The 24,806-nt window shown below is 43.4% G+C and overlaps 1 protein-coding gene across 2 annotated transcripts; it reads right to left on the bottom strand.

Annotated features, from left to right (window-relative positions):
* Nucleotides 1–3,083: 3,083 nt before the first annotated feature.
* On the bottom strand, nucleotides 3,084–24,070 carry FAM174A (family with sequence similarity 174 member A). Of its 2 annotated transcripts, none has more exons than XM_074994195.1 (3): nucleotides 23,667–24,067; nucleotides 9,570–9,704; nucleotides 3,084–3,641 (listed from the first exon to the last, which is right to left on the bottom strand). In XM_074994195.1, the coding sequence occupies exons 1-3, from the start codon at nucleotides 23,951–23,953 to the stop codon at nucleotides 3,638–3,640; spliced, it is 426 nt and encodes a 141-aa protein (XP_074850296.1). In that variant the 5' UTR covers nucleotides 23,954–24,067; the 3' UTR covers nucleotides 3,084–3,637. The 2 variants fall into 2 exon arrangements, with proteins under 2 accessions (XP_074850296.1, XP_074850295.1); XM_074994194.1 differs by lacking the exon at nucleotides 3,084–3,641 and adding an exon at nucleotides 7,868–7,929 and having other exon boundaries at nucleotides 23,667–24,070.
* Nucleotides 24,071–24,806: the final 736 nt, after the last annotated feature.

The following is a 24,806-nucleotide window of genomic DNA, read 5'->3' on the forward strand; positions in this document are numbered from 1 at the left end:
CAAAGTGTACACCAGAAATATTCTTAAATCAAACTTTAAAGTGTTTTTCTTATGTTGTCTATATCATATATCAAAGTGAATGTTTTTAATTTGTCTATGTGTGCACAATGAAATCTGTCATTTGAAAATTAAAATCCAAGCCTTCCCAACATATCTACAGGCAAAGCATTCATTTTATCAAATAAGAAAAGCACTGCAACCACAACTGGCACCCCGTTTGGTGGTCTTGGTGTGAAACAAACTACCTCATGATTAGAAATGATTGGAACTCAGGTATATGATTCAGGGTAGGGAAGCCTATTACTGCTACTTATTCTATTCTGTTCAGAGGCCTTCAGTTCATCCATGCATCGGATTAAATGGTTTCTACTCACAAAAGCTTATGCCCAAATAAATCTGTTAGTCTTTAAGGTGCCACATTTTTTCAAGGAGTTGAAGAGCTTTTCTTCCCATGGGTCGGTTTTCTAGATATAACGTACCTCATCAATTGCAGAAAAAACAAGCATTACTGTTCTATTTAACAGTGATCATATTCATGTGCTTTCAATGAACACCAATGCTAAATCTCCATATTGCATTAAGGCACGGAGCTATTCATCTGGGCAGCTTACTGTGAACACCAGAAGTTACAACACAGACTGACAGATTAGATTACTTTATCCATTTCCGACCATTACAAAAATTAGTTTGTTAGCACTCTAATTATGGTCTTCAGCTAGCTACATAACTCCTGTGCTGTTAAATTAAATGAGGTCATAAATTCATATATTCCAAAGCCAGCAGGGACCATGGTGATCATACAGTCTGACTTTCGGTATAACACAGCCCATGTGACATACATAGACAATGCCCTGAAAATTTTTTCTAGATAAACATTCAATCTTTATGTAAAAATTGTCAGCAGTAGAGCACCCATCCTGACCCTTGGTAAATTCCACCACTTACCTCCTCTCAATCTCAAAAATTTATTCCCCACATTTGTCTTGCTTCAGCTTCCAGCCACTGCGTTGTGTTACACATTTCTCTGCTAGCGTGCACAGCACATTATTACATGTTTGCTCCCAGACACTTAGAAAGAGGAATGCAAAGGAGGGAAATCAAAAATGCAAATGAAGCACTGATTTCCATATCTTGTGCTTCATTTACATAATCCATTTGTGGAAGAGATTCTTTCGAAAGAAAAAAAGCAGTAGACAAGGCTCTTTCCAAAATAATCCCCATCTTCGAAAGAACCCTTCTTCCTATTATGTAAATCAGTGCCTCATTTGCATTTTCAGTTTCCCTAATTTTTTGCATTCCTCTTTCGAAACAGGAATGAAAGTGTAGATGTAGCCTGACAGACTATAATCAAGCCAGCTCTTTACCTTCTTTTTTAAGCTAAACAGAATTAGCTTGAGTCTTTCACTATTCCTTTGTTCATTCCCATCATTCTTCTCCGAACATTCTTCAATTTATCAACATCTGTCTTGAATTGTCGTCACCAGAACTGGAGAAAGTTCCAGTGGCAGTCACACCAGTGACAAACATGGAAATAAAATATACTTTCTATTCCTTCTTTAAATTCCTGTTCATGCATTAAAGGATTATATTAGCCCAGGGGTCTGCAACCAAAATAGCAAGAGAAGCCCTTTTTTCCAATTCAGTTACAAAATCAATACTTCAAGACCTGCAATGCATGTGAATATGAGACAGTCCTTAATAATGCCAAACCATACTTTTTGTAATGTCCTATTTTAAGAACAGCACACACACAATGATTTGTACCAGTTAGAAAGTTTAAGTTACTTTCAACCCTTGACTGGAGAGCAAATGAGAACACGGAAAATGCTGCATCTGGTTCATATCAACTGTCCACGCACCCCCGCTTTCCAGGCTCTACCCGCTTTGGCTCACAAACTTGTCCCCCATCCCCAGGATTAACTCCTCTCAGCCCCAAATCTGCCCTTTTGTCCCCTGAATTAACCTGTCTCAGCCCCAAACCCACCCCCACACAATCACCAAGATTAACCTGCCTCAGATGATGAGCAATGCTGCCGCTGCTCCTCCGTGGCCACTGCCTCTGCGCCACCACCTCCTCCTTCTCAGAGTGGCTGCACGGTTCCAGCAGGGGCAGACTCGGCTGCTTTCTTCATATTCACCACTCCTCCAGTGTGCATCTTCTGTAAACTTTCAGTCATAATTGTGTTTTATTTCCTAGTCACTGAAAATGTTAAAAGTCAAAGCCAAGGACCAGAAATATGCTCATTCACTGCTGATTCCCTGTTTACAATTACATTTCAAGGTCCCTCAGGTTGCCAACTGTAATTGTGAGCCATGTTAATTTTATATCATTTTAGGGTTTTTTAAATCAAAATGTCATGCACCTTACACAAATCTAAGCATATTCTATCAAAAGGCTATTTTACAACATTACAAGTTTGGCTGATAAAGTTACCAATTTAACCCGACAGCATCGTTTTTCCATAAACTCGTGTTGATTGATATTATTTATATTAGCCTCCTTTAACTCTTTACTTACTGAATCCTGCAGCAGCCACTCCATTATCTTGTAATATTTTAAGGAAACTGAAAACAGGATTAAATGAAGGTTTCCTGCTTTACTTTTAGGAGTAGATTTGGACACCAACAGACACATCTTGAACTGGTAGAAGACAGGGTAGCTTCACTGATGTTTACACAGCTATACAGATTTAGCTTAGCTGAGAAAGTGGCCTCACCCTACCTCCACCCACTCTAAGTGAATGCAGCAACTTGCTGAAGCCACAGGGGAGTAGGCTGCTGGTGCTGTGCTTGCTAGAGCTGCACCAGGGCTGCTGGTGCCAGGAGCTGTGCTGGGGCTGGAACTGCAAGGGTCGCCACCACATGCTTGTCCCATCAAGGAGTGAGGCAGGAGGAGGGCATGCCACATGTGCATGTAGCTCCAGAGCCTGGGAATCGCCACATGTGAGGAGTGGCGAATGTATTAGACACCACGGGACTAGAACGATCGTAATATTACCATATTGCACAGGATCCTAGCAAAGGCAGCTTTAAAACCTCAATAAATAGTTTCATACAAATGCTAGGAATATTGTAAACAATTTATTGCTGCGCTTAGGCAGTTTTAAATAATGTTTACACACAGTAACTCCTTAATTTAGTTCAAATTTTCAAAACAAAAAAAAAAAAAAGACAGTAGTTTGGCACGGCTTTTTTCAAGACAGGAATCAAATCTCAACTAAACTACAGGAAACCTAGCCATACTACAGAATTCACACACAAATAAGATCTTTACCCTGACTTAAAATATTAAATTGGCAAAAATAAGTGAACGTACTCCAGGTTGGCATAGAAAAGTGTATACCATATACACAAATTGGGAATTAAAACAAGCAGAAAATACTGTTTTTAAAAAGGGAATCTTTTTCAACTCATTCTGAATTTTAGTGCACATCTCTCCCATAGGCTTAGAGTACTTTTGTATATACAAAGAGGTACAACAAGTTGTTACAGTATTTATTGCAACAAACTATGCATGCCATAACATACACAATTTAAATACACCCCACCCCGTTGATATATTGGCTTCTTATTCCTCCTGCATAACCTCCTTTTTCTGTTGATCCAAGATTAATTTCTGGCAATGAAAGGCACATACTTATCTGCAAAAGAAAAAAAGAGAGGTAATCATTAAATACACATTTTTAAAACACCCTTAAAAACAAAACAAAGTAAAACATTTTTGCTCTAACAAGTTAAACTTGGTCCAAAAACCCTAATAACTTCCAGGACCTGATAAAAGGAGCCTGTCTCATAAATGAAAGATCTTTCCCTAAATCGCCTGTAGAATGATGAAATGGTGTATTTTGAAGTATGAGTATTCTTCCTGCTAGGCTTATCTTAAAAATAAATAAGGATTCTATAGTGTGTGTGTAGACTGCAAAATGTCTATTGTATTTAAGCACCAAGGATTTATCAGTCTGATTTCTTTTAAAATCAAACACTGAATTGGTCACTGTCGGGGAGCAGGTGTGGGGTCTAAGCGAGAGGGAAGGGAGGGTGCAGGAGTGGGCTGGGGCTGGGGAGTTCAGGAGTGGGCTGAGGGTGGGGCCTGGGCAGCAGGGCAGGAGTGCTCACCTTTGCATGCCATCACCCCCTCTCCCTAGCTGGGGGAACAGCAGGGCAGTATCACCTGGAGGAGTTTCTCTCTCCCAGGCATCACTGCTCTCCCTGCTACTCCAATTGGCAAGAATTGCAGCCAGAGCATGGAAGGAAAGCCATTTGCCCTAGACGACCTCAAGCCTCTCCAGGCAGCACTGTGCTGCCAGTCCCCCTGCCAATGGAGCAGGGAGAAGAAACAGTGGCAGAGCACGTGAAGCCCAGCACCGCTTCCTGCCCACCCCCAGACAGAACCTGTGGGCCGGATCTGTCCCACCTGACTCTGGTCCATGAAACTTTGGGCTCCATACCTCCCACCTCATCATAAGCCAGAAGGGAAGAGGAGCTCAAGCCTCTGGGGCCAGATAGGCGAGCTGCAAGCTGGATCCAGACTGTAGGTTACTCATCCCTGCTCTACGCCTTTAAATCCACACCAGTAATTCCTTTAAGAATCAGACAGATTGTGCTAAACATTATTATCTTGAATATTTTGAAGCTCAGCACTTTTCAGTGGTCTTAATTACACCAATTCTTATCAGTAACCTACCAAAAGCCCAAAATTAACATGTTCCTAAAACAGTGACACTTCACGGTAAATACGTTTTACGTGTCTGCACTAACTCTCCAAACAGTAAGTACTGTGTGTAAATAGTAATGTTAATTTAGCAGCATATATTTGAAATTGTACTCCATACAAGTGAATCAACTGGCTTACTGGAACTATTATGGAGAAAAACATTGCATAGCACACAAAAAAAAAGAGGGGAAGCAAGGGACACGGCGTGTCTTAAAAAATAATAATAAAAAAAAAAAACCAGCTGAATCAACCTCTTGCAAAGGTTGAGAGTCTCCCTGATGGTTTATATTGCACGGTTTATTTGAGACTGTAGGAACCCTCTGAGTTATAAAAATTAATTTTGAAAATTTACATATTATTGACTGGATGAAACTGGAAACCCCTGGAAGCCATTTGCGAGACATCCCTAAATAATGAATTAGAACTTTCCTCTGCAATACACATTAAAGAACAAGTTCAGTTCTCTGCAACACTTTTGCCTTTAGTATTCTTTAAATATAAACCTCTAACTATTCTCTTTTGAGATCATTTATGCTTCGTCCATGTTGAGTGCACAGCACCAACTATGGTTTTTTCTAAATTGGTTAACTGAAACTCCAGGTCAGTGGAAGCTTGCAAGCAGCTTTTTAATGTGGTGCAAACAGCTGCATGATTTAACACAACAATGCATGATTTAATTCTTTACAAATCAGAATGATTTTACTATATTAATCAATTATAATTGATAAAATAATCATTTTTGGTAAGTCATTTTGCTGCGAGTACAATATATAGATACATAGAGAGGCCACATCTACAATACCTACAACTTCTGAAAGATGATCTTCCTGAAGATCTTTCCAAAGAGCATCCACATGCAAAAAAGCAGATCAAAAGATCCATCTGCTTTTTCGACAGAGAGCATCTACACAGCCCCCGCTCTTTTGAAAGAATGGGCCAGGGATTGAAAAATCTGGTGCCATAAGGAGTGCTCTTTCAGAAAAAGCACCCGCAGAGCATCTACACATGCCTTTTTTTTTTTTTTTTTCCAAAGAAGCTTTTGAAAGGAGGTGCTCTTCTCTTCCTGATCCAGGAGCAGAAGAGGGCTTCCGGAAGAAGATTTCAGATCGAAAGAGTTCATTTTATGTGGACACTCCACGTGTTCTTTCAAAAAAAAGGGCCCGATTTTCCTAAAAGAACTTTCTAGCATAGATGTGGCCAAAGGGAGATAGTAAACAAAATAATTCTTTGGGCAATGTTGGTAATTTGGCTCTGAGGTCTGAGTAGCTAAGTTATCTTAAATTTGGTTAGGTTGTGCAGACTTAATGTCTCAAATCACTATTCTGGAAGAACCCAGACTCTGTAAAGCTGGAGCTAGTAAGTTCTTGAGATTTCAGTCTTGTGGAATACAGCATCTCTACAGAGCAGAAAGTAAACCCCAGTCTCCTCTTCAAGTGAAAGCAAGCGCATGTGACTTTCACACAGAGCACGAGCATGACATTACCAGTGCGCTGGTGTCACACAGGAGTAAGTCAAAATCCCTTAATCCATGTAAGAATAACAGTATTTTTTTTTTAAAAAAAAAAAAAGACTGAAGTCAGACAAAACTGAGAACCAGTTTTGCTTTAGGCTTTCCAAGGACATCATTAGTAAAACATGGAAACAACAATAAATGCCTTTCCATCTAGGTTCTGAATCTGTTCCCATCACTGAGGCACCTGCAGTACCTCAAACTGTGACATATGACTGATTTCTAAGGCTATGTCTAGCTTACAGAGATTTGTCAAGAGAAGTTTTTGTCAGATGATATCTTCCGACAAAACTTCTGTCAACAGATCGTGGCCTAACTGCCCAGCGGATTGCAAGAGTGATCCACTCTGTCGACAGAGAGTGGCCAGACTGTCCAGCCACTCTGTCGACAAACTGGCCAACTGGAAGCACAGCACACAGGGCTACCTGGTGTCCCAGAAGCCCTGTCTGTCGAAAGAGGGACCCCCGTTATGTCCAGACCATTTCTGTCAATAGAGGTGTTATGCCTCAAGAAGAGCAGGATAAGGCTGTTGAAAAAAGTGCTGTGTTCTGTCCATTTACTGCCAACAGAATGCCTGGGGAATCTAGATGCTCTCCAGGTTTTGTCAACAAAATCCTCAAGTGTAGACATAGCCTCAGTATGCATCACTTTACATTGCACTATAGTGTTAGTATGGTGCAATTATTGTTTTAACTTCAGAGAATTCACAGTGCTAAATTTTAGTCATAAATGTGCTACTTCAAAGTTCCACTGTAAAGTTAGCAGTGGATCGTTTCTTCATGTCAAATAACTTCATCAAGGCAGCTACTGTTACTTTCAGATCCAGGATATGGCTGGTTCCATGACCCCCACTATTTTCTTCAGTTTTCATCAACTCAGAACAAACCGGTTCTATTTTGTGTTTGAAGCATCCCATCAGAATCTTCAGCAGCAAGATTTCTTTCCTACCGTGTTACGTATTTACATTAATAACTGCAGCATGTATAGCTATATAAGCAGATAAATTAAAATGTTTATAACACTTGTCACTCTAAACACTACAAAATGTTTTTCAAATGAGCAATTTATTTTCCCCTCATTTCTATATTCAATTCGGTATTAGGACATTTTTCTTCAGATTAGAAAAAGATATAAGTCTTCTAAATGCCAGTCCAATAGATGCCAGAGTAAGAGCTGAAGGCCAAATAGTTCCAAATTCAGACCTCTGTTGATTTAAATAATTCAGAAGCTACCTTGCAGCATGTTTACATTAAGCATAAATGCACAGATTTCAACAACTGCACAATAATGAAGCATAAATTGAAGTGATCCAGGCATGAACTCATGGAGTAACTGTCACTGTTCACATGGAGGTCAATTCTAAAAGGATCTTTCTGAACTGTTAGAAGTAACGTTCCAGCTTCTAGCCACTACATTGGCAACCTAAGTTCCAGAGGTATATTTCGAAGGGGAACAAATATGATTTAGAGCACTGAATAGCTTATGAAAGCTGACTAGGTCTTTGGTACAATCCCATTCAGATTTAATCAACTGTCAAATTTGGTTTTACACTGAACAGTAATATGTTTAGCCCTCAGGCTGCCAAGAATGCACATATACACCCTTTACATCACAGCTATTTGGCTGGCGAAATGGAAAAAAAAACAAACCTGATTTTCAAACACTCATGTCAGCAGTTCTTGTACCCATTCCCTCCTCATTTATTCTGTCAAGAGAGAAAGATACACTGCTCTACTAGAGATACTGCAATCTGGTCTGCGTGCTTAGATTTAGGTACTTCATGACAGGCTGCATGGCTAAGAGGATTTGTGGCAATTTAACTGTTTTTTAACCAAGATGCTTTGCTGAAAAACTATAAAATGACAGGACGCGAGAATCTCAGAAATGCCTAAGTCTAGAAAGAAATGATAGGAATACTATGAAAAATTAGATAGTGATAATGATGAGCTGTCATATAATGGAATAATTTTCTAAATACAAGCATACTTATTTATAAGGTGTACAGTAAAATGCATTAACACTGGGCAATTACATCTACAAATATAGAGATTTAAAAATATGATACAGAAGATGGTTTCTTAGTGCTCAGTAAGCTTCAAGCTGTGGATTTGATTTTTGACATATCTGTAGAATGTGAATTTAAGTTCAAAGAAGTCAAAAGTATGGTAATGAGCACATCTGATTTATACACTGAAGTGTCAAATGTTAATATAATCTGCAAAAGACTTCTAAGAGGAAAGAAATTAGACTGATTTATATTACATTCTGCCAAAACAAACAAATATACAGGAAAAAGATGCTCATCTGTACTTTTCTTCTCCAAAGGAAAATTCTGCATGTTCCAGAGGGAAGTTGTACAAAATTAATCTGCCTCACTGCTATGTGATAGACAAGCTTGGTGAAGTAATACCTTTTATTGAACCAACTTCTGTTGGTGAAATAGACATGGTCTTCGAGCTTACACACAACGGTTATGCTTTGAGTTTAGAATTTTAAGCTTTCCTGCGCTAGCTAGCTATATGTTCCTTTTATCTCATATACTATACTTCTCAGCTTGTGACAAAACACTGAATCTCTTTATGAAGCAGAACCTCAAAGCATCTCAGATTCTTCCTTGCTTTACACAAAACTTGTTTTCAGGAGTGTCGAAGTACCTTTGCAGCCAACTATGTCAAGAGTGGGTTTTTTTATAGACATTTCAGAGTGCATCTGAAAAAATTTAAATCATGCCAACTCATTGGCACTCATTGGCAAGCCTATTAAAGTAACTTCCCTATTTTTAGTTACAAGAGAAAAAGTAAAGTCTTCATAGAACCTAAAGCATCGATATAGGCACAGAATTGTGAAGTACATTTGTTCTACACAGAAGGGAAGAAGATTGTGGCACATACACCCAAAAGCAACAAGGTTAGATTTTTAATGATTATACCACAATTTTTGCTTGGTATTTACCCTGACTGAATTCTAAGTTAGGAACAGCCAGTTTTTTTTAAATATAGACTAAAATGCTTAAATTTAGCATCTTTAAATTGCACTGAAGCCAAGATTGTCAATGTGCACTATTTTAGAAAACTAGGCCACTTTAAAGAGTACCTAAATTTAGGTTCACATTTGTTGTATTAACATTGCTCACCAGACTTTCAGAATGTAAGATGAGAGTCCCAGACAAACGGTACGTAAAAGCCACTGACTATGTGTAACACTGTAATTTATCATTTTTGACACTTCTGGCATAGCTATTTGATTTGAGAATTAAGCTGCTGTGTTTTGAATATGTAGTGCACTTGCTTGATCATCATTATTCCACTACTTCTACAAAACCGCATTTAATTTTTAATCACTAACCTTCGAGGATGATTGGCATCAAACAACGTTGTATCATCATCATCATCATCTTGTTCTAATGGCGTCAACTCCATATTTTCTATGTTGGTGTCCAAAACTCCATACCTTCGGGTCTTTCTATTCCTTTTTCTGAGCCTGAAATATGATGTTTTTAAAGTAGGTCATTAAATTGCTGGAATGGAAAGTTATCACTGAGACTACCTTACTTCCCTAAATTACATGATTTGTACTGAAACTCTTCATATTTGCATGCTATTTACTAGATAGCAATGATTTTAAACATTTATCTCAAATTGAGTAAAAGTAACATGAACACAGCAACAGTTCTGAGAGCCAAGTTCTCAAAAAAGAAGGCCTAAAATTGTACAGCTATATAATTGTGCATATACATTTTTGTGAATTACTGTAACAGTGGGAAAAAAAGATAGGTAGTCACAGACCCAAATGTTTTTGAGGCACCTAACTACACTGAGAATGCTATCTGTGATTATCAGTGATAATACATACTACTAGGTATGCCATTGAGTATGGACCTCTGGTCCTGAAAACTCTCAACCGGTAACAATGTTCAACATTGAACACCCTGCTAATCTTTGCATCACACGCTGTACACTTCTGAACTGAGTAATAAATGCACAATATGGAGACATGATGTTGGACCAAAAAAAATCTACTGAAATTACATCTTTTAAAAAAATGCAAAATGAACAGAACTGTAATGTTTCCACTCGTTATCTACATCTAGACTAAACAATAAATACGATGCCTTTTATTAGGTAACTATTTGCTATGGAGCCAAACTATCATTATTACTAAGCCAAATGTCAGTTAAAAGCCTGAACATCTGCAATGTATTCTTTATAGAAATAAGGACTCATGATCAGATAAATTATATCAATGGCATAATTTACACCTCTTCACATTCTGATTACGTTAGTTTGCATTACAAGTTCCCTTTGCCAGGAGTTTAACACATTATGGTAAAAGATTTACACAAGTAAAACAGATATAAACTGTTCAGTCAAAGTTCATGTGGAAGACAAAACAACATGACTGTCCATTAAGGCCACTGGTTCCATATCGAAGAAGCAGGCTCCTACCTCTGAACACCAACACCAGATGCTTGACTATTTGTGCTGTTTGTCTGTTGTGCTCAGCCCTATAGGCCTGTTTTAAGGGGTGATTTTCTGTATATAGAAGGAACAGGGTGGTGATGAACACATTTTCAATCACTAGCATAAATGGGAAAAAGGAATTAAAACAGTTAAATAGAAAAAAAAAACAATGAATCGACATGACTCGTGCCTCTCATCATCTCAAAATAGTTTGTATATTGATCCTTCCTTTGCATTACCTAATTAGGCTGTGGTCCGGCAAAAATTTACACACACGCTTAATTTTAGCACATGAGGAGGCTAATTCTACTCCTGGGGACTACTCATCTAATTATTTGAAATAACTCCCATGCACAAGTCTTTATAGGATTAGGACCTTTAACACTGAGCTCTTTCGAGCATGATACACATGCTTAATGTTCTGCAAAATGTGCTAGATTCATAAATAAAATGCTGCAATAGAACTGCAATTTTTGAATACTTAAACTCCAGTAAGGACTTCTTTTTCTTACTATTGTTTGATTCACTTGGATTCATTCAGATTATCCATTTTTCTATTACGGTAAACATTCCTAACAGCTATATATTTACTATTACTCATCAATACATGTAAGCTCCATTATCAAACTAAATAAAATCACAACAGCCAGTATGCTAAAATGTTTTAAGAGGAGACTAAAAATACTGTATCCATTAGCGTATGACTCATACCTCACATAACTTCTTGGTAAAAAGGAGAGGAATACATTGTAGCGATTGAGAAAATCTGAACAGATCTTTACAATTAATTTCAATTAGTACTTTTTCCAAGTCTGAATACATTATGACCACACATTTAAATAGCTTTGGTGAGTATAGTTAATTGCCTGTTTTTTCAGGTGTATCAAGTGTTTTAAACAAACAAAAATCTACAACAGAGATAGACCATCTAGGCTAGTGAGAGGGCTGTACGAGTGTTCCTCCTTCACCTCAATGGGCCACAAGATTGTTGTAACTCAGTTTCCTAGGATAACGTAACCCCAGAAGTCAGTGTAAACTGGCACAGAAGTCAGTTCACAGTTTGATGAGCAGTTCTGAAATACTTCCTATTGGAAAACAAATATTTTTCATCATTATGCACTCCACACAGAGTAACACGACACTTCACTTTCAATTTAATAACAACATTTTAGATAATCGAGAGCTGCTTATTAAGATGATTTATTGAATGCAGGGTGTGAATCCCAGCTTAAGAAGACTCTTACAACAGTTCTTAAACTAGCATGAAAACAGCAGTATAGCCACCGTAGCAGAGCCGAGTTAAACAGGCTAATCACTCCATAGCCACGTCTACACGTTCCGGCTACTTCAAAGTAGCCGCGCCAACTTCAAAATAGTGCCCACCACGTCTACACATGGCGAGCGCTATTTTGAAGTTGAAATCGACGTAAGGCGGTGAGACGTCGAAGTAGCTATCCCTATCAGGAGATGGCAATAGCGCCCTACTTCGACGTTGAACGTCAAAGTAGGGCACATGTAGACAATCCACGTCCCGCAACACTGAAAGAGCAGGGCCCGCCATGGCAGCCATCAGTTGAGGGGTTGAGAGACGCTCTATCCAGCCCCTGAGCTCTATGGTCGCCACGTGCAGCAGCCCCTTAAAGCTCCCCGCCCCCTGCATTCCTGTGCAGGAAACTGAGCGCGCATGTAGGTGGCAGCACTGCCACGCGGCCAGCCTGCACGCCCGCAGCAGCCCCAATCCACCACCCCCGCCGCAATGGCTGCTCGCCAGCCCCCCAAGCACCCCCAGGGCACCCCACCCCCCCCCCGCAAGGGGAGCCAGGGCTCCCAGCCAGCCAGCCAGGGAAGAAGCAGCGGGGCCCCTCCTGGATGGAGGCCGAGATCTGGGACCTGCTGGAGCTCTGGGGCAAGGAGGAGGTGCTCCAGGTAATGGGGAGCAAGAGGCAGAACGTGGATGCGTTCGCTCAGCTGGCCGAGGGCCTGGCTGCCTGGGGTCTGGCTGCCCGCACTCCTGACCACGTCAGGAGTAAGGTTAAGGAGCTGTGGCAGGGTTACGCCCGGGCCCGGGATGCAGCCAGCCGATCTGGGGCCGTCCCCGCCACTTGCCCCTTTTACAGGGAGCTCAGGTCCATCCTGGGCCCCCGGTACACCTCCTCCCCCCAGACCACTCTCGACACCTCAGCCGACGAACCCCAGCAGGCCCCGGAGACAGAGTCCGCCCTGGAGACAAGCCCTGCACCCCAGGGCCCCCCCCAGGAGCCCACCCCTGGGATGCCGGAGGAGGAGGAGGAGGGGGACTCCTCCAGTGACGGGTGGCTCCGGATCGCCATCCCGTCCTGGAGCTCCAGCAGGGCGTCTGCCCAGAGGGTGTCCCCCGACCGTGGGAGCAGACCATCAGGTATGTACCCCCCCCCCCGGTGTTAAGGGGCGGGGACAAGAGACATGACCAGGGCCCTCCACATGCCCAGATGACCATGGCCCCAAGGACAGCAGTGGCATGTCCCTCAGAAGAGTGCATCAGCCCCTGCCCCCCAGCAGGACAGCGCCATGCCCCATCCCTGGGGATGGGGGGAGCGGAACCTAGGGTCCCCGCGGGGGGAGGAGTGTGTGGGATACCCATCAGCAGCAGCAGCATCTCCCGGGGATGGGGAGCCAGTAGCAGAGGGGTGGGGGAACAAGGGCCATGGGTCAGGGCCCACACTAACGGCTGTCTCCACTCTTCTTCCCCTGTGTTCCGCAGCTGCACCATCGGAGGGCCCGGAGAGTGCCGGCGAGGTGTCCGTGGTCCTGGAGAGCCCACCGGGGCCATCCCAGCAGGCCAGCCCCTCGGCAGAGCACCGACCAGCCCCAGGACGGGGCCGATGGCAGAGCCACCAGAGGACGGCCACGGACCCCCAGCTGCTTGCGACCCTCCGGCGTCAGCTGGAGGTGTCGGAGTGGCGCCTGCGGGTGGAGGAGCAGTGGCTGGAGCTACAAAAGTGAGCGCTGGCCTGGGGCCAGGAGGCTTGGGGGGCCTTCATGCGCACATTCGAGCGCATAGCAGAACACCTGGCCCCCCATGCCGCACCGCCCGCTGCTCTGCCCGCCGTCCGCCACCCTGGGGCCTGCCACCGAGGGGGACCTGGGGCCTGCAGACACTCGCCAGCCGTATCTGCCTGTTCGCCCGGCCCCCACCCAGCCTCGGCCAGGGCTCCGGCCGAGGCAAAGGTCGCGCCCTCCAACCCCGGGCACCCGACAATAGGGGTGCAGGGCCGAGGACGTGGCCCCCACCTCCCCCTGTGTACATATCCCCCATTATTTGTATATAGTTTGTGTTGGACCCCTGCTCTGTTATGGTACCTGCCCCCCCATGTAAATAGTTCCCCCCTTTTTTATATGTATATTAGTATTGAATAAGAGATTTCACTGTTTGGTTTCAAAAAACAGGTCCATTTATTTGCAAGAAAAGTGTCGGGGGGGTGTGCTCTTGGGTGCTCTGTGGTGTGGGCGTGGGGGCAGGGAGTGTTGCGGAGGATGGGGGGGCTCAGTGGGTGGCCTGCCAGCGTTCACCCCGTGGCCTGGTCGAAATGGGCCCGCAGGGCCTCCCAGACCCGGATCCTCTTGGGGTCCACCTGGCGACTGGGGGCAGCGGGTGGCTGCACATCGGCCCTGCAAGCCTCCACAGCCCAGCCCTGGAAGAATGCCTCTCCCTTGCTCTCCACCAGGTTGTGGAGTGTGCTGCACGTGCCCACAACCTGGAGGATGTTGGTGAGGCCTGCATCCAGGTGGGTGAGGAGACACCTCCAGCGCCCTTTGAGGCGGCTGAAAATCCGCTCGACCACCTGGCGCGCATGGTTCAAGCGCGTGTTGAACTGCTCCTGGCTGGCTGCGAGATGGCCCGTGTAAGGGTGCATGAGCCAGGGCTGGAGGGGGTACGCCACGTCTCCAATGACGCAGAGGGGCATGGTGGTGTCCCCCACAGGGATCTCCCGCTGGGGGATATAGGTCCCCGCCTCCAGCCGGCGGCACAGGCCCGAATTTCTGAACACCCGGGCGTCATGAGTGCTGCCAGGCCAGCCAACATAAATGTCCAGGAAGCGGCCCCAGCTGTCCACCAAGGCCTGGAGGACCACCGAATGGTATCCCTTCCTGTTGAGAAAGCGTCCTCTGCTGTGCTCCGGGGCACAGATGGGGATATGGGTCCCATCCAAAGCCCCAAAGCAATTTGGGAAGCCCAGGCTGGTAAACCTCGCGATGGCAGCATCTGGGTCCCCAAGCCGCATGAGCCTGTGGAGGAGCAGGGCATTGATTGCGCGGATGACTTGCAGAGGAAGGACATGAGAGAGCACCAGTGAGGGGTGTGCAGGGTGTGTCTGGCTCTCCACCCCAGGGCTCCTCCACCCCAGGGTCCTCTTACCTCCATGAGGACGGCCCCGACGGTGGCCTTGCCCACGCCAAACTGCTGCCCTATGGATCGGTAGCTGTCTGGAGTGGTCAGCTTCCAGACAGCAATGCCGACCCATTTCTCGACCATGAGGGCACGTTGCATGGAGGTGTCCTGGTGCCGTAAGGCAGGGGTGAGCCACTGGCAGAGCTCCAGGAATGTCTGCCGGCTCATGCCGAAATTCTGGAGCCAGCAGTCGTTGTCCCACTCGGCGAGCACCAACCGCTCCCACCAGTCTGTGCTCGTGGGGTAGCTCCACAGCCAGCAGCGTGTGCGGTGGGGGGGAGGGGGGGCGTCGGAGGGCAGCAGGGTCTGGGGTTGCTTCCTGGTCCCCTGGGGGCAGCTCCTCTTCCATGAATAAAAGGTGGTCAGCTGCCTCCTGCATAGCACTGAGCAGGGCAAACACTGCTCCTGCAGGGGAGGGTGTGTGGACCTCTGGCTGCTGCTGCTGCTGCTGGGGGTCCATACTGCTTCGACGGGGTGTGCATGCTTGTGGTTCTGCAGACCGCGTGCTGTGCAGGCTGAGTGTGTCTGGGAGGGGCCCTTTAAGGGAGCAGCTAGCTGTTGCCCCGGAAGTGCTAGTCCGCCCTGTGACCCTGTCTGCAGCTGTTCCTGGCACCCTTATTTCAATGTGGGCCGCTTTGGCGTGTAGACGCTCCCCTGCAGCGCCTACTTCGATGTGGTGCTGCCCAACGTCGATGTTGAACATCGACGGCACCAGCCCTGGAGGCCGTGTAGAGGCTATTCATCGAAATAGCTTATTTCGATTTCGCTACATCGAAATAAGCTATTTCGATGTAGCATCCCCGTGTAGACGTAGCTCATGTCCATATCCAAGAGGTACATATGCAGATGCCTAGCCTGAGCTACTGCACATGTTATTGCAGCTGAACAACAATTATCATCATGCTAGCTTGATGAAGCTAGCATAAGTATGTCTCCTTGAGCTGGGAATCACATATCAACTTCAAGTGCTGACATGACCACAGGCAGTAGAGTTGACATCTATAGATTATATTGATTCACCTTGTTTATCTTCTGAAAAGGATTTGATCAACAAATCCTAGATGCTCTACTTACATGTAGTAAGATGGCTTGTGGGGAAAAAAAAACAAAAACAAACAAAAAAAAAAAAAACCAGTAGTTGGTAAGTAAGTAACTAAATATTTACCACATGATCCATGAGGGAGAACAGCCATTTAACTGTTTGGTAAAAACTCAGCATAAAGCAACTTATATGCAACAAAGTTTAATGCTCTTACAACACACACTGCAAAGTGTCAGCTACAGCTAATTTAAATTCTTCACTAATACAGTGTTAACTAAACTGAATAGTTCACTATAAAGAAAAAACTCAATTTACTTCAAAAAAATCTGTTGTCTTAATTAAAAAGTGCCATTCTACAAATAAAAGTTATTTCTTAAAAAGTGAGCAGAATTTCTCTTCCATGAAGGGTACTCATGAGATGTAGGTTATATATCCTTCACCGAAATGTAATAGTTCTACTTCAAAGAGTTTTTAAATAGTTTCCTAGAAATTTTATTTTAAATTAAGTCCATGATATGCAATTTAATACTAACACACATTTTGCGCGCTCTGTTCTGTTTTATTCAATATGCCAAATTAAGTAGTAGACACTGAAAACATCTAAAAAAAGAATCAAAAGCTGCATTCATTTACGACATTTCTATTTCCTCACCAGCTTACAAAAAAAGTTAAGCACTAAAAGTGCTTTTATTTCTCATATAAATAGGGCCAAAAGTGCCTTGAGAATCTGTAATTCTTTCTTTTCACCACTAAACTAAATAATAAAAAATTTCCCACTACTGGATGTTCTGAGGCCTCTGATTTGTTTGAGAGTTTTTTTTCCTGTGGGGTTTTTCCAATGACTGATATCAGAGTTAATAGCTAGGGAGCAGACGGGGTTTGTTGCATAGCATATGAGATGAAGGGGTCTAATGAGAGCTAGTCTTAACGAAAAAAAAATATCAAAACTAGAATCAGCCTTAAAGTCTTTGTATTTATTAAAATTACCTTGATACAATTGTTTAATTTTTAATATTGCATGAAATGATTACTGCAATGCAGACTGAAAAAGTTTGATGCAAGGCTAGTCACTCTAATGAGGTTTCAGTGCTAAAATGCTGACAATGGCTACTAATTATTTGTTCCAAGTAGATAAACAGTCTGGTATTTTCTTTTCTTTTAAATAAAAAACAGACACTTTAAAATTTACCTAAGGATGTGTATCTATTGAACCCTTCATAGCTTATCCCCAAATTAAAGGTCTACCTCACTTCTCTTCAAGGAAGCATATTAAAAAATGGCAAAGAAATCTGGTAAGACTGATGGGGCAGCTTTTTAAAGACAGCCTTTTGGTTAAAGTGGGAAGGTTGAATCAAAGTTTACTTTATTTATTTACCAAATTCTGATGGAGTAATCCAGGGCCATGGACGTTACAACACTTGTTCTACATACCAACAATTTCATGTACAGCCAGACATAGCCGCTCTTTTAGGTTTTTTTTTAAATGTATAAAATCAATGTAAGAAAAACAAAACAGATAACACAATCGGGTTGGTAGGGCTCTGGAATGAAAGTCACTGGCGTTCTATGATGCCTGAGTCTGCCACTTACTTGCCATATGACTGTAGGTCTCAGCTCCCTCATCTGTAACAAGGACAGTTATGCCTATGCACCAGTGTAAAGAAGATCTACAGAAGACAGGCTTGAAACAAACTAAGTATGTTTTCCTGTAACTCTGGCAAATTATTGCTACAACTAGAATGTCAGAAAGAAGCTGTTTGGAGAAACTTTGGAGAGGCCATTGAGGAATGTGTGTGGGAGAAAAAAGTCCTTTCAGGTCTACCAGTAGTAAAGTAATGCGTGGGACCTATGTAGCTACACTAACGTACCAGGAACAGAGAACTCCTAATGTATATTCACTGCAGTTATATGGGTTACTTTTACTTCCAGACAGAGGATATAGCACCAGTGCAAGTCAGTCACTTTTTAGATTCATTCACAACTCTCCTGTGTAGAGAAGGCCTCAATTCTTAGAGAGTGAAGGAGAGGATTAACTTGTTTCACTATAAAATAGTACGTTAGAGCTGTATGGTCAAACAACTCAGGAAGTCTCTGGATTATAAAATATCAAGCAGAATAGACAGAAAATTAAAATTGTGGTTTGGTCAGACCTTCACATAGATGCATGTTCTGCATTCTTAAAACCGCTACCATAATCAATGAATGGACTTCCCAATCAAGATGACTATGACCACAACAACAGTTAATTACTTTTCAGGACTACATAGCCATGCCCTCCATCTATCATTTTTAATCTAGCCAACTGCAAAATAGCCAGTAAAAATCAAACATGATTCTAGACATCCTTATACGATACAAAGGACAGTGAAAGTATAAATTTTAGAGTAAAAATGGCAGTTGGAAGGAATAAAGAACTATGAACAGTGATAGACTGGCAGCCTCCCACAAATATAATGATCGTCTTCTCGAATGGAAATTCTGAAAGTCATTATCAGCAGTTTCACCATTCACGAACCTGCATTGTATATCATTCCTTCACTTTGGATGTCTGTTTCTACTACAAGAATAAGAATTACAACCTACGTACTATTGCCGGAATTGCTAGGGATGAATTAGCAGCTCTCAAAAAAAGCCTCAATTTTCTAAAAGGCATTCTCAAAAGCATTCTCAGGAGAAGTAAGGTTAAATGTGGCTCTGATGATGGAATACAAAGAGTAGTCTGTTTCCTACCAATGAGCTGGTTCACTTACAGCTTCCAAGCAAACATACAGCTTGGCCAAGATTTCTGACCAGATTTCCTGAAACAAAATAGGAAGAAGGGTTCTTCTGAAGATGGGGTTTATTTTTGAAACAGCTGCATCTATACTGCTTTTTTTCTTTTGAAAGAATCTCTTCTGAAAAGAGGTTATGCAATTGAAGTGTAATATATGTAAATCAGTACCTCATTTGCATTCCTCTTTTCAAAGCGGAATGCAAGTGGAGACGTAGCCTTAGTGTTTAATTAAAATTCGTCATGCTAGTTCACTTACAGCACTATATCCAAATCTGAAGAAGTTGGTCATGTTAGTCTTTAAAGTTCTACATGACTGCTTTATCTTATTAAAAAAAATCATGACAACTGTTTCTGCAGATGCAGATTTGCTTAGAAAAAGAACTTCATTCCTTAGGAATTTATTTATTCATTCCTCCATCTGAGGAAAAGATAACACAAGTTTCCCACAACCCCAAGCTTCTAAAGCTTATTTACAGCCACCAGTTCTGGCTCTGTGTTCTATACTGTTATTTAGTTTAATTTACCTCTACATGTCTTCTAATGGCTCACGAAGCAGTGGAAGAGCTGTTAAGGCTGCTAGAGAATATTGACCTCTTGTGGTTCAGCAAATTCTCTGCTTCAGCGCTGACTAGGTCCCCAGGGTGCCAGACTAGGTAGGTTCAACCTGTAATTGTTTAATGATGCCCCATATGGCTTCCAGTATAGGTTGGTAAGTGATAACTAATGTATATAATTATAGGATTTTTTCCATAATGACGCAGGTACTTTTGAAACAGGTGCTGATACAGCTGCACCCTGCAGTATCTTTGGTGAAGATGCTTTATGCTGATGAGAGAGCTTGTTTGCCTATCAGCATAAAAAACCTTGCAAGCAACGTAAGTGATGTTGCAGAAGGAGCTCTCGCATGGACACTTCTGTCAGTGTAATTTATGTTACTTGGGGGGCAGGATATTCAAATCTCAACGTTCCGTCTAATCTTTTCCATCCATGTTCAAAATTCAAAAGATACCCAACTGATTAGCAGAGTACCCACAGGTAGGTTCTCTGTTTTATATATGAACTGAACCATGTGTGAATGTGCACCACCCATAAAAGCAGAAAACCTACCTGTGGGTGCTCTGCTAATCAGCTAGGCATCTTTTGAACTTCTCCTGAGTGGCTGTACAAGCGCACTCCTTACAGGGAACACTGCAAGCAACACACGTTTGCCAACAGAGGCTATGATGTAACCATTGCCTAAATCTCACCGAGTCAAAATCATTGGCTTTATGTCTTAGAACAATTCCACTAACTCATCTTTGCCCAGAACTGCAGAGGAATTAACTTTATAATCTCTCAGAACATATTAATTTCTTATTCTAAACAATCTTCCACCCTCTTTTTGCTGTAGTGCTCTGGGTAGCTTTTCAGAACTAGAAGAGTTCTCTGTAAACCCAAAAAGCTTTTCTATTTCAGCAGTAGAATGTGATGTATGTGAGTGACCAATCACGACTGCTGAATAACAGGCTCAACTGGAATTATTCAATACAGAAAGAAAAAATAAGTGATTTCTCTCTGGTCTTGTAAAAGTTCGTACTTCAGCAAGTCAGGTATTGAATGGATTGTCTACGCAAGATTCACTCTTTGGAGAGGTAAGACAAAACCAAAGACTTTAAACAAGTAAGTATTTAATTATGGTTTTGTCAGTCTAGTAGAGAAAGATGATTCAATGACTGTCAGTTGGAGCTAGACAAATGCAGTCTGAAAACAAGGAATACACTGGAACCATTTCCCAAGGCATTGTGATGGATTCTTTATCACTAGCAATTTTAAAATCAAGACAGGATATTTGTCTAAATGATACACGCTCAGAAATCACTTTGTAGAAGTTCTATGTCCTATGCCATATTGGAGATATGACTAGATGTTCACAATGGCCCCTTCCAGCTTTGGAATCTATGAATGTATTAAACTTGTCAGATTGTATTTACATGCCTCTGTGTTTCATGTACACACAGTGTCACCTTGAATGAAGGCTGGCAATCTTACTCTAAATAAATATGCTGAACTTGCAAAATAGGCTAAAAGTCTTGCTAGACTGTTAAACCTGGTCATTTTTCTGGTTTAGATTCATAGATTTCGAGGCCAGAAGGGACCACTCAGATTATCTCCTGAGAAACACAGACCACAGAGTGCCCCTAGAATAATTCCTACTTGAACTACAGCATATCTTTCAGAAAAAAAAAGGCAAGTTGTACTTTAAAAACTGCTAATGATCATCCAGTACAACCCTTGGTAAATTGTTCCAATATATCCTTTCTGGTTTTATGATGCAATTCATCTTTAATGTAAAAGGGATCAGACAAATACCAAGTCTTTTGCACAACCACCACAGAAAATACTTATATCAGCACCATTTGCAAAATACACTTGGAGTGGTCCCAGTATTTTCCGCCTGAGGAGTCCCAAAGAACAAACACTGAGCAAATGTTCATCTACCCTAAGGGCTCTTTTCTATATGGCAAGAGTAAGCCAACTTTTTACATCAGGCTCAACTTTTTCGTCCCTGAAATTAGCAGTGGGCCCCCAACCTATCTGATGTGATCCAACCACCAGAAATTTCAGCTATGTTCATATGAAAAAAACCCACTTTCAGCACGGATAAGAAAATAAGTATGTAGGTATGTAGAATGTAAAACACTTTATTAATTGGTATATAAATATGAATACACATACATAAGAAGAGTAAAATATTTCAACATTTTAATGAGATGGATGAGCCTGAGACTCAGCAGCTGACCATGCTGAGCCCCTCTACAAAACTTCATGCCCCCTCAGTGCGGCCCACCCCCTCACTTTGCACATCCCTGCTAGAGGATACCACAGTGTGCTATAATCTCTGTCTGTCTCTACATTCATACATATTTATTGGGCAGAGGAGTAACACAGTTATGAGGAGGAGAGAAATTATATATTTTCTATCAGAGAAGAATATTAGCCTTTTGTCACTGGCCCTTTTCACAATTCAAAGATCATCTGAGTTCCTGTTACACGTGGAAATCCAGCCTAGAGTTTCCAAGAATGTTTTGTGAAAGGGTTAGCATATTTCTTTTGAGATACTGACACACTGGTTACATATGACTTCAACACCTCAAGCCTGTAATAATGAAATGTACTCTACTTTGGACAAGTTTAAAGATGACTCAAAATATTCAGCTATTGGAGATAGGCCTGTTCTTTCCTATAGACAACCTCCTAACCTGAGAAAGATTCTCACCAGCTGTCACAGGCTACACCATAGTAAAACAAATCCTGGAACTTTCCCTTGCAACAAACCCAGGTGCCAACTCTGTCCGTGTATTTTTTATATATATATATATATATATATATATATATATATATATATATATATATATATATATATATTCTGGGGATACCATCACTGGACATAGCCATGTTAGTTACAAGACCAAAGGCACATTCTCGTGCATTTCCAGCAACGCAATGTCATATATAATGTGCCAACAATGCCCTGCCATTATGCACATTGGAGAAACTGGGCAAAACCTTCGCCAAAGAATAAATGGACACAGATCAGACATCAAGAAACTCAACACACATAAGCTGCTCAGTGAACACTTCAATAGAGTGAGCCATTCTGTTAAAGACCTGAGAATTTGGGTCTCAGAACGAAAGGAATTTAAAAACAGATTAGAGGGAGAAATTTTTGAGCTGGAGTTCATATTCAACACATTAACATGTGGTATGAACAGAGACATCAATTACTTTATGCATTACAAGGACTGCTTCCCTTCCTTTGATGCTCGCAATTATTTCAGACAGGACAATTAACATTTCCCCACTCCTCACCCCATTCCTTCAGTCCTATCCGATTTGTCCATTTTTATTGCAATTTTTTTTTTGGTCCTCTGTACTTATGTCAGTCTGTACTGGAAATGAGATTGATCTGATGAAGTGCGTCTGTCCCACAAAAGCTCACCACCAAATAAACCATTTTGTTAGTCTGTAAGGAACTACATTTCTGCTGCTTTGTTTTGTCAGCTACAGGAGAGGCAGTCAAGCTGCCTCATTGTTTTTCTACAGAGAACATTTTAAAGCAGCTTTAATCCCCAGGTGCCAGGCTCACATATTACACCCAGTGGAAATCTTGCCCTAAGACACTTCATTGTTTTGACCTGGTTACTCCCTCTCTTTGTCCCTCTGCACGTGTGGTGCTTGCTGGAGCACTGGCACACTTGTCTTCCACTGTACAGTGAAGGTGAGTGCCTACATTGGTAGGGAAATCAAAGGAACTAAAGGTGAGGTGAGTTCACGGTGCCAGACTAATGCTAGAACAGTTATCCTGCAAAGAAGGCAGAGGACAATAAATGTCCCTGTCATGTCCCACTGGCTGCTTCCAGGACAGGGTGCGCTGTGCCATATGGGCCTCAAAACTCTCACTTGAGCACTTATTAGCAAACCCCGCCCCCATTTGCGCAACAAGACCCTTCTAACGCAGGTGATGCACGCGAGCGTGCACTGCCCCCACGTCCGCGCCAAAGCTCTAACTGAGGAGCCGGGTGCTCCCCCCACCCCGTCCCTCCGGGTAGCCCTCCTTGTCCGTCCGCCCACAGGCACCAGTAGCTTATGCCTCGCACCCAGCCACCACCCCCGCTGCATCCATACCCAGAGGCGGGGCGAGGCGGGGCAAGCAACCCCCACCCCCCGGCCGCGTCCCTCTCCAGGGCCCGGCGCTCACCGCACGGTCCGGATCACGAAATAGACGATGAGGGCGGCGCTGGCCAGCACGAGCACGGCCAGGGCGCGCTGGGTCATGGGCTGGGTGCGCTGGGGCGGCACGGACACGGCCGCCAGGCTGCCGCTGCTGCTGCTGCTGCCATTGCTGCTCCCCGTCGCCTCCCCGGGCGTGCTGCTGCCGGGCGGGAGCGGCGAGCGATCCGGCTGCTGTCGGAGCGCCGCGGCAGCCGCCCCGCACAGCGCGCCCACCAGCAGCCGGGTCAAGAGCCAGCGCAGCGGCGGCCGCATCGCGCCGCCTCCCGCCGAAGCCGCCGCGGCCTAGGCACGGCCGGGCCCTGCTGCGGCGGCAGAGGAAGCGGAAGTTCCCATCTCCGGCAGGGCGGCCGCTGCCACGGACGCTCCACGGTCGCCGCTGTTGCTATCAGGTGACCCAGGCGGGGAGCTCCAGGCCGAGGCACGAATCCGCGCATGCGCTCTGCAAGCTCCGGAGGAGCGCGCGCGTGGCGTGAGCTATGTCGCGCCCAGCTGGGCTGAAAGCAGCTGCTTCGTGGGTGCCGGGATAAGAGCGTGAACAAAAAAAAAAAAAAAAAAGGCGGGGGGGGGGGGGGGTTGGTGTAAGGTGGTTCGGCCGGGCCGCTTGTCTTTGGTTCCTGCTACCTCCCCAACTTGCACCAGCCACCACTTGTTTTTCTCCTACCCTCATTCACTTTCACTGAGCTGGAGCAGGGGGTGCAGACTCCAGGTATTAGCCCAATATTTGGATTTATTGCATCCCAGTATTTCTCTGCTTATAACTTGATTGTTAATTTTAGTGCCCAAATTGCCTGGGTATTAAGGGGTTGTCGGTGACCTGCAGAAGACTCTCCCCCCAGCAGGTTTATCGTGCCACCCCTTGAAAAGACACAGATAAAGGCCTCTGCTCAAAAGATAGTCATGCAGTCAGTAGTTCTTTAAAAACAAAGTATTGAGAGAAATGTAAGAAAGGAAAAGAAAATTACAACGTATAATAGATAGTAAGGATTGGATTGTATTATTGATGATACAATTGAATGGCACAAAAGACTACATAGACTGTAAGACATACAGGCTGCATCTATACTACAGTCCCCTTTTGGAAGGGGAATACAAATGAGGCCGATCA

This window comes from Carettochelys insculpta, chromosome 5 (assembly GCF_033958435.1).
Source record: "Carettochelys insculpta isolate YL-2023 chromosome 5, ASM3395843v1, whole genome shotgun sequence".
Classification (NCBI taxonomy): domain Eukaryota; kingdom Metazoa; phylum Chordata; order Testudines; family Carettochelyidae; genus Carettochelys; species Carettochelys insculpta.

Excerpts from the sequence above, each read along its gene's own strand:
- FAM174A (XM_074994194.1), bottom strand. The coding sequence starts at position 23,953 with ATGCGGCCGCCGCTGCGCTGGCTCTTGACCCGGCTGCTGGTGGGCGCG. Across the intron at positions 9,705-23,666 it reads TTCGTGATCCGGACCGTGCG|GCTCAGAAAAAGGAATAGAA; the intron begins GTGAGCGCCGGG and ends ATCATATTTCAG. Across the intron at positions 7,930-9,569 it reads GATGCCAATCATCCTCGAAG|AATAAATGAGGAGGGAATGG; the intron begins GTTAGTGATTAA and ends CTCTCTTGACAG.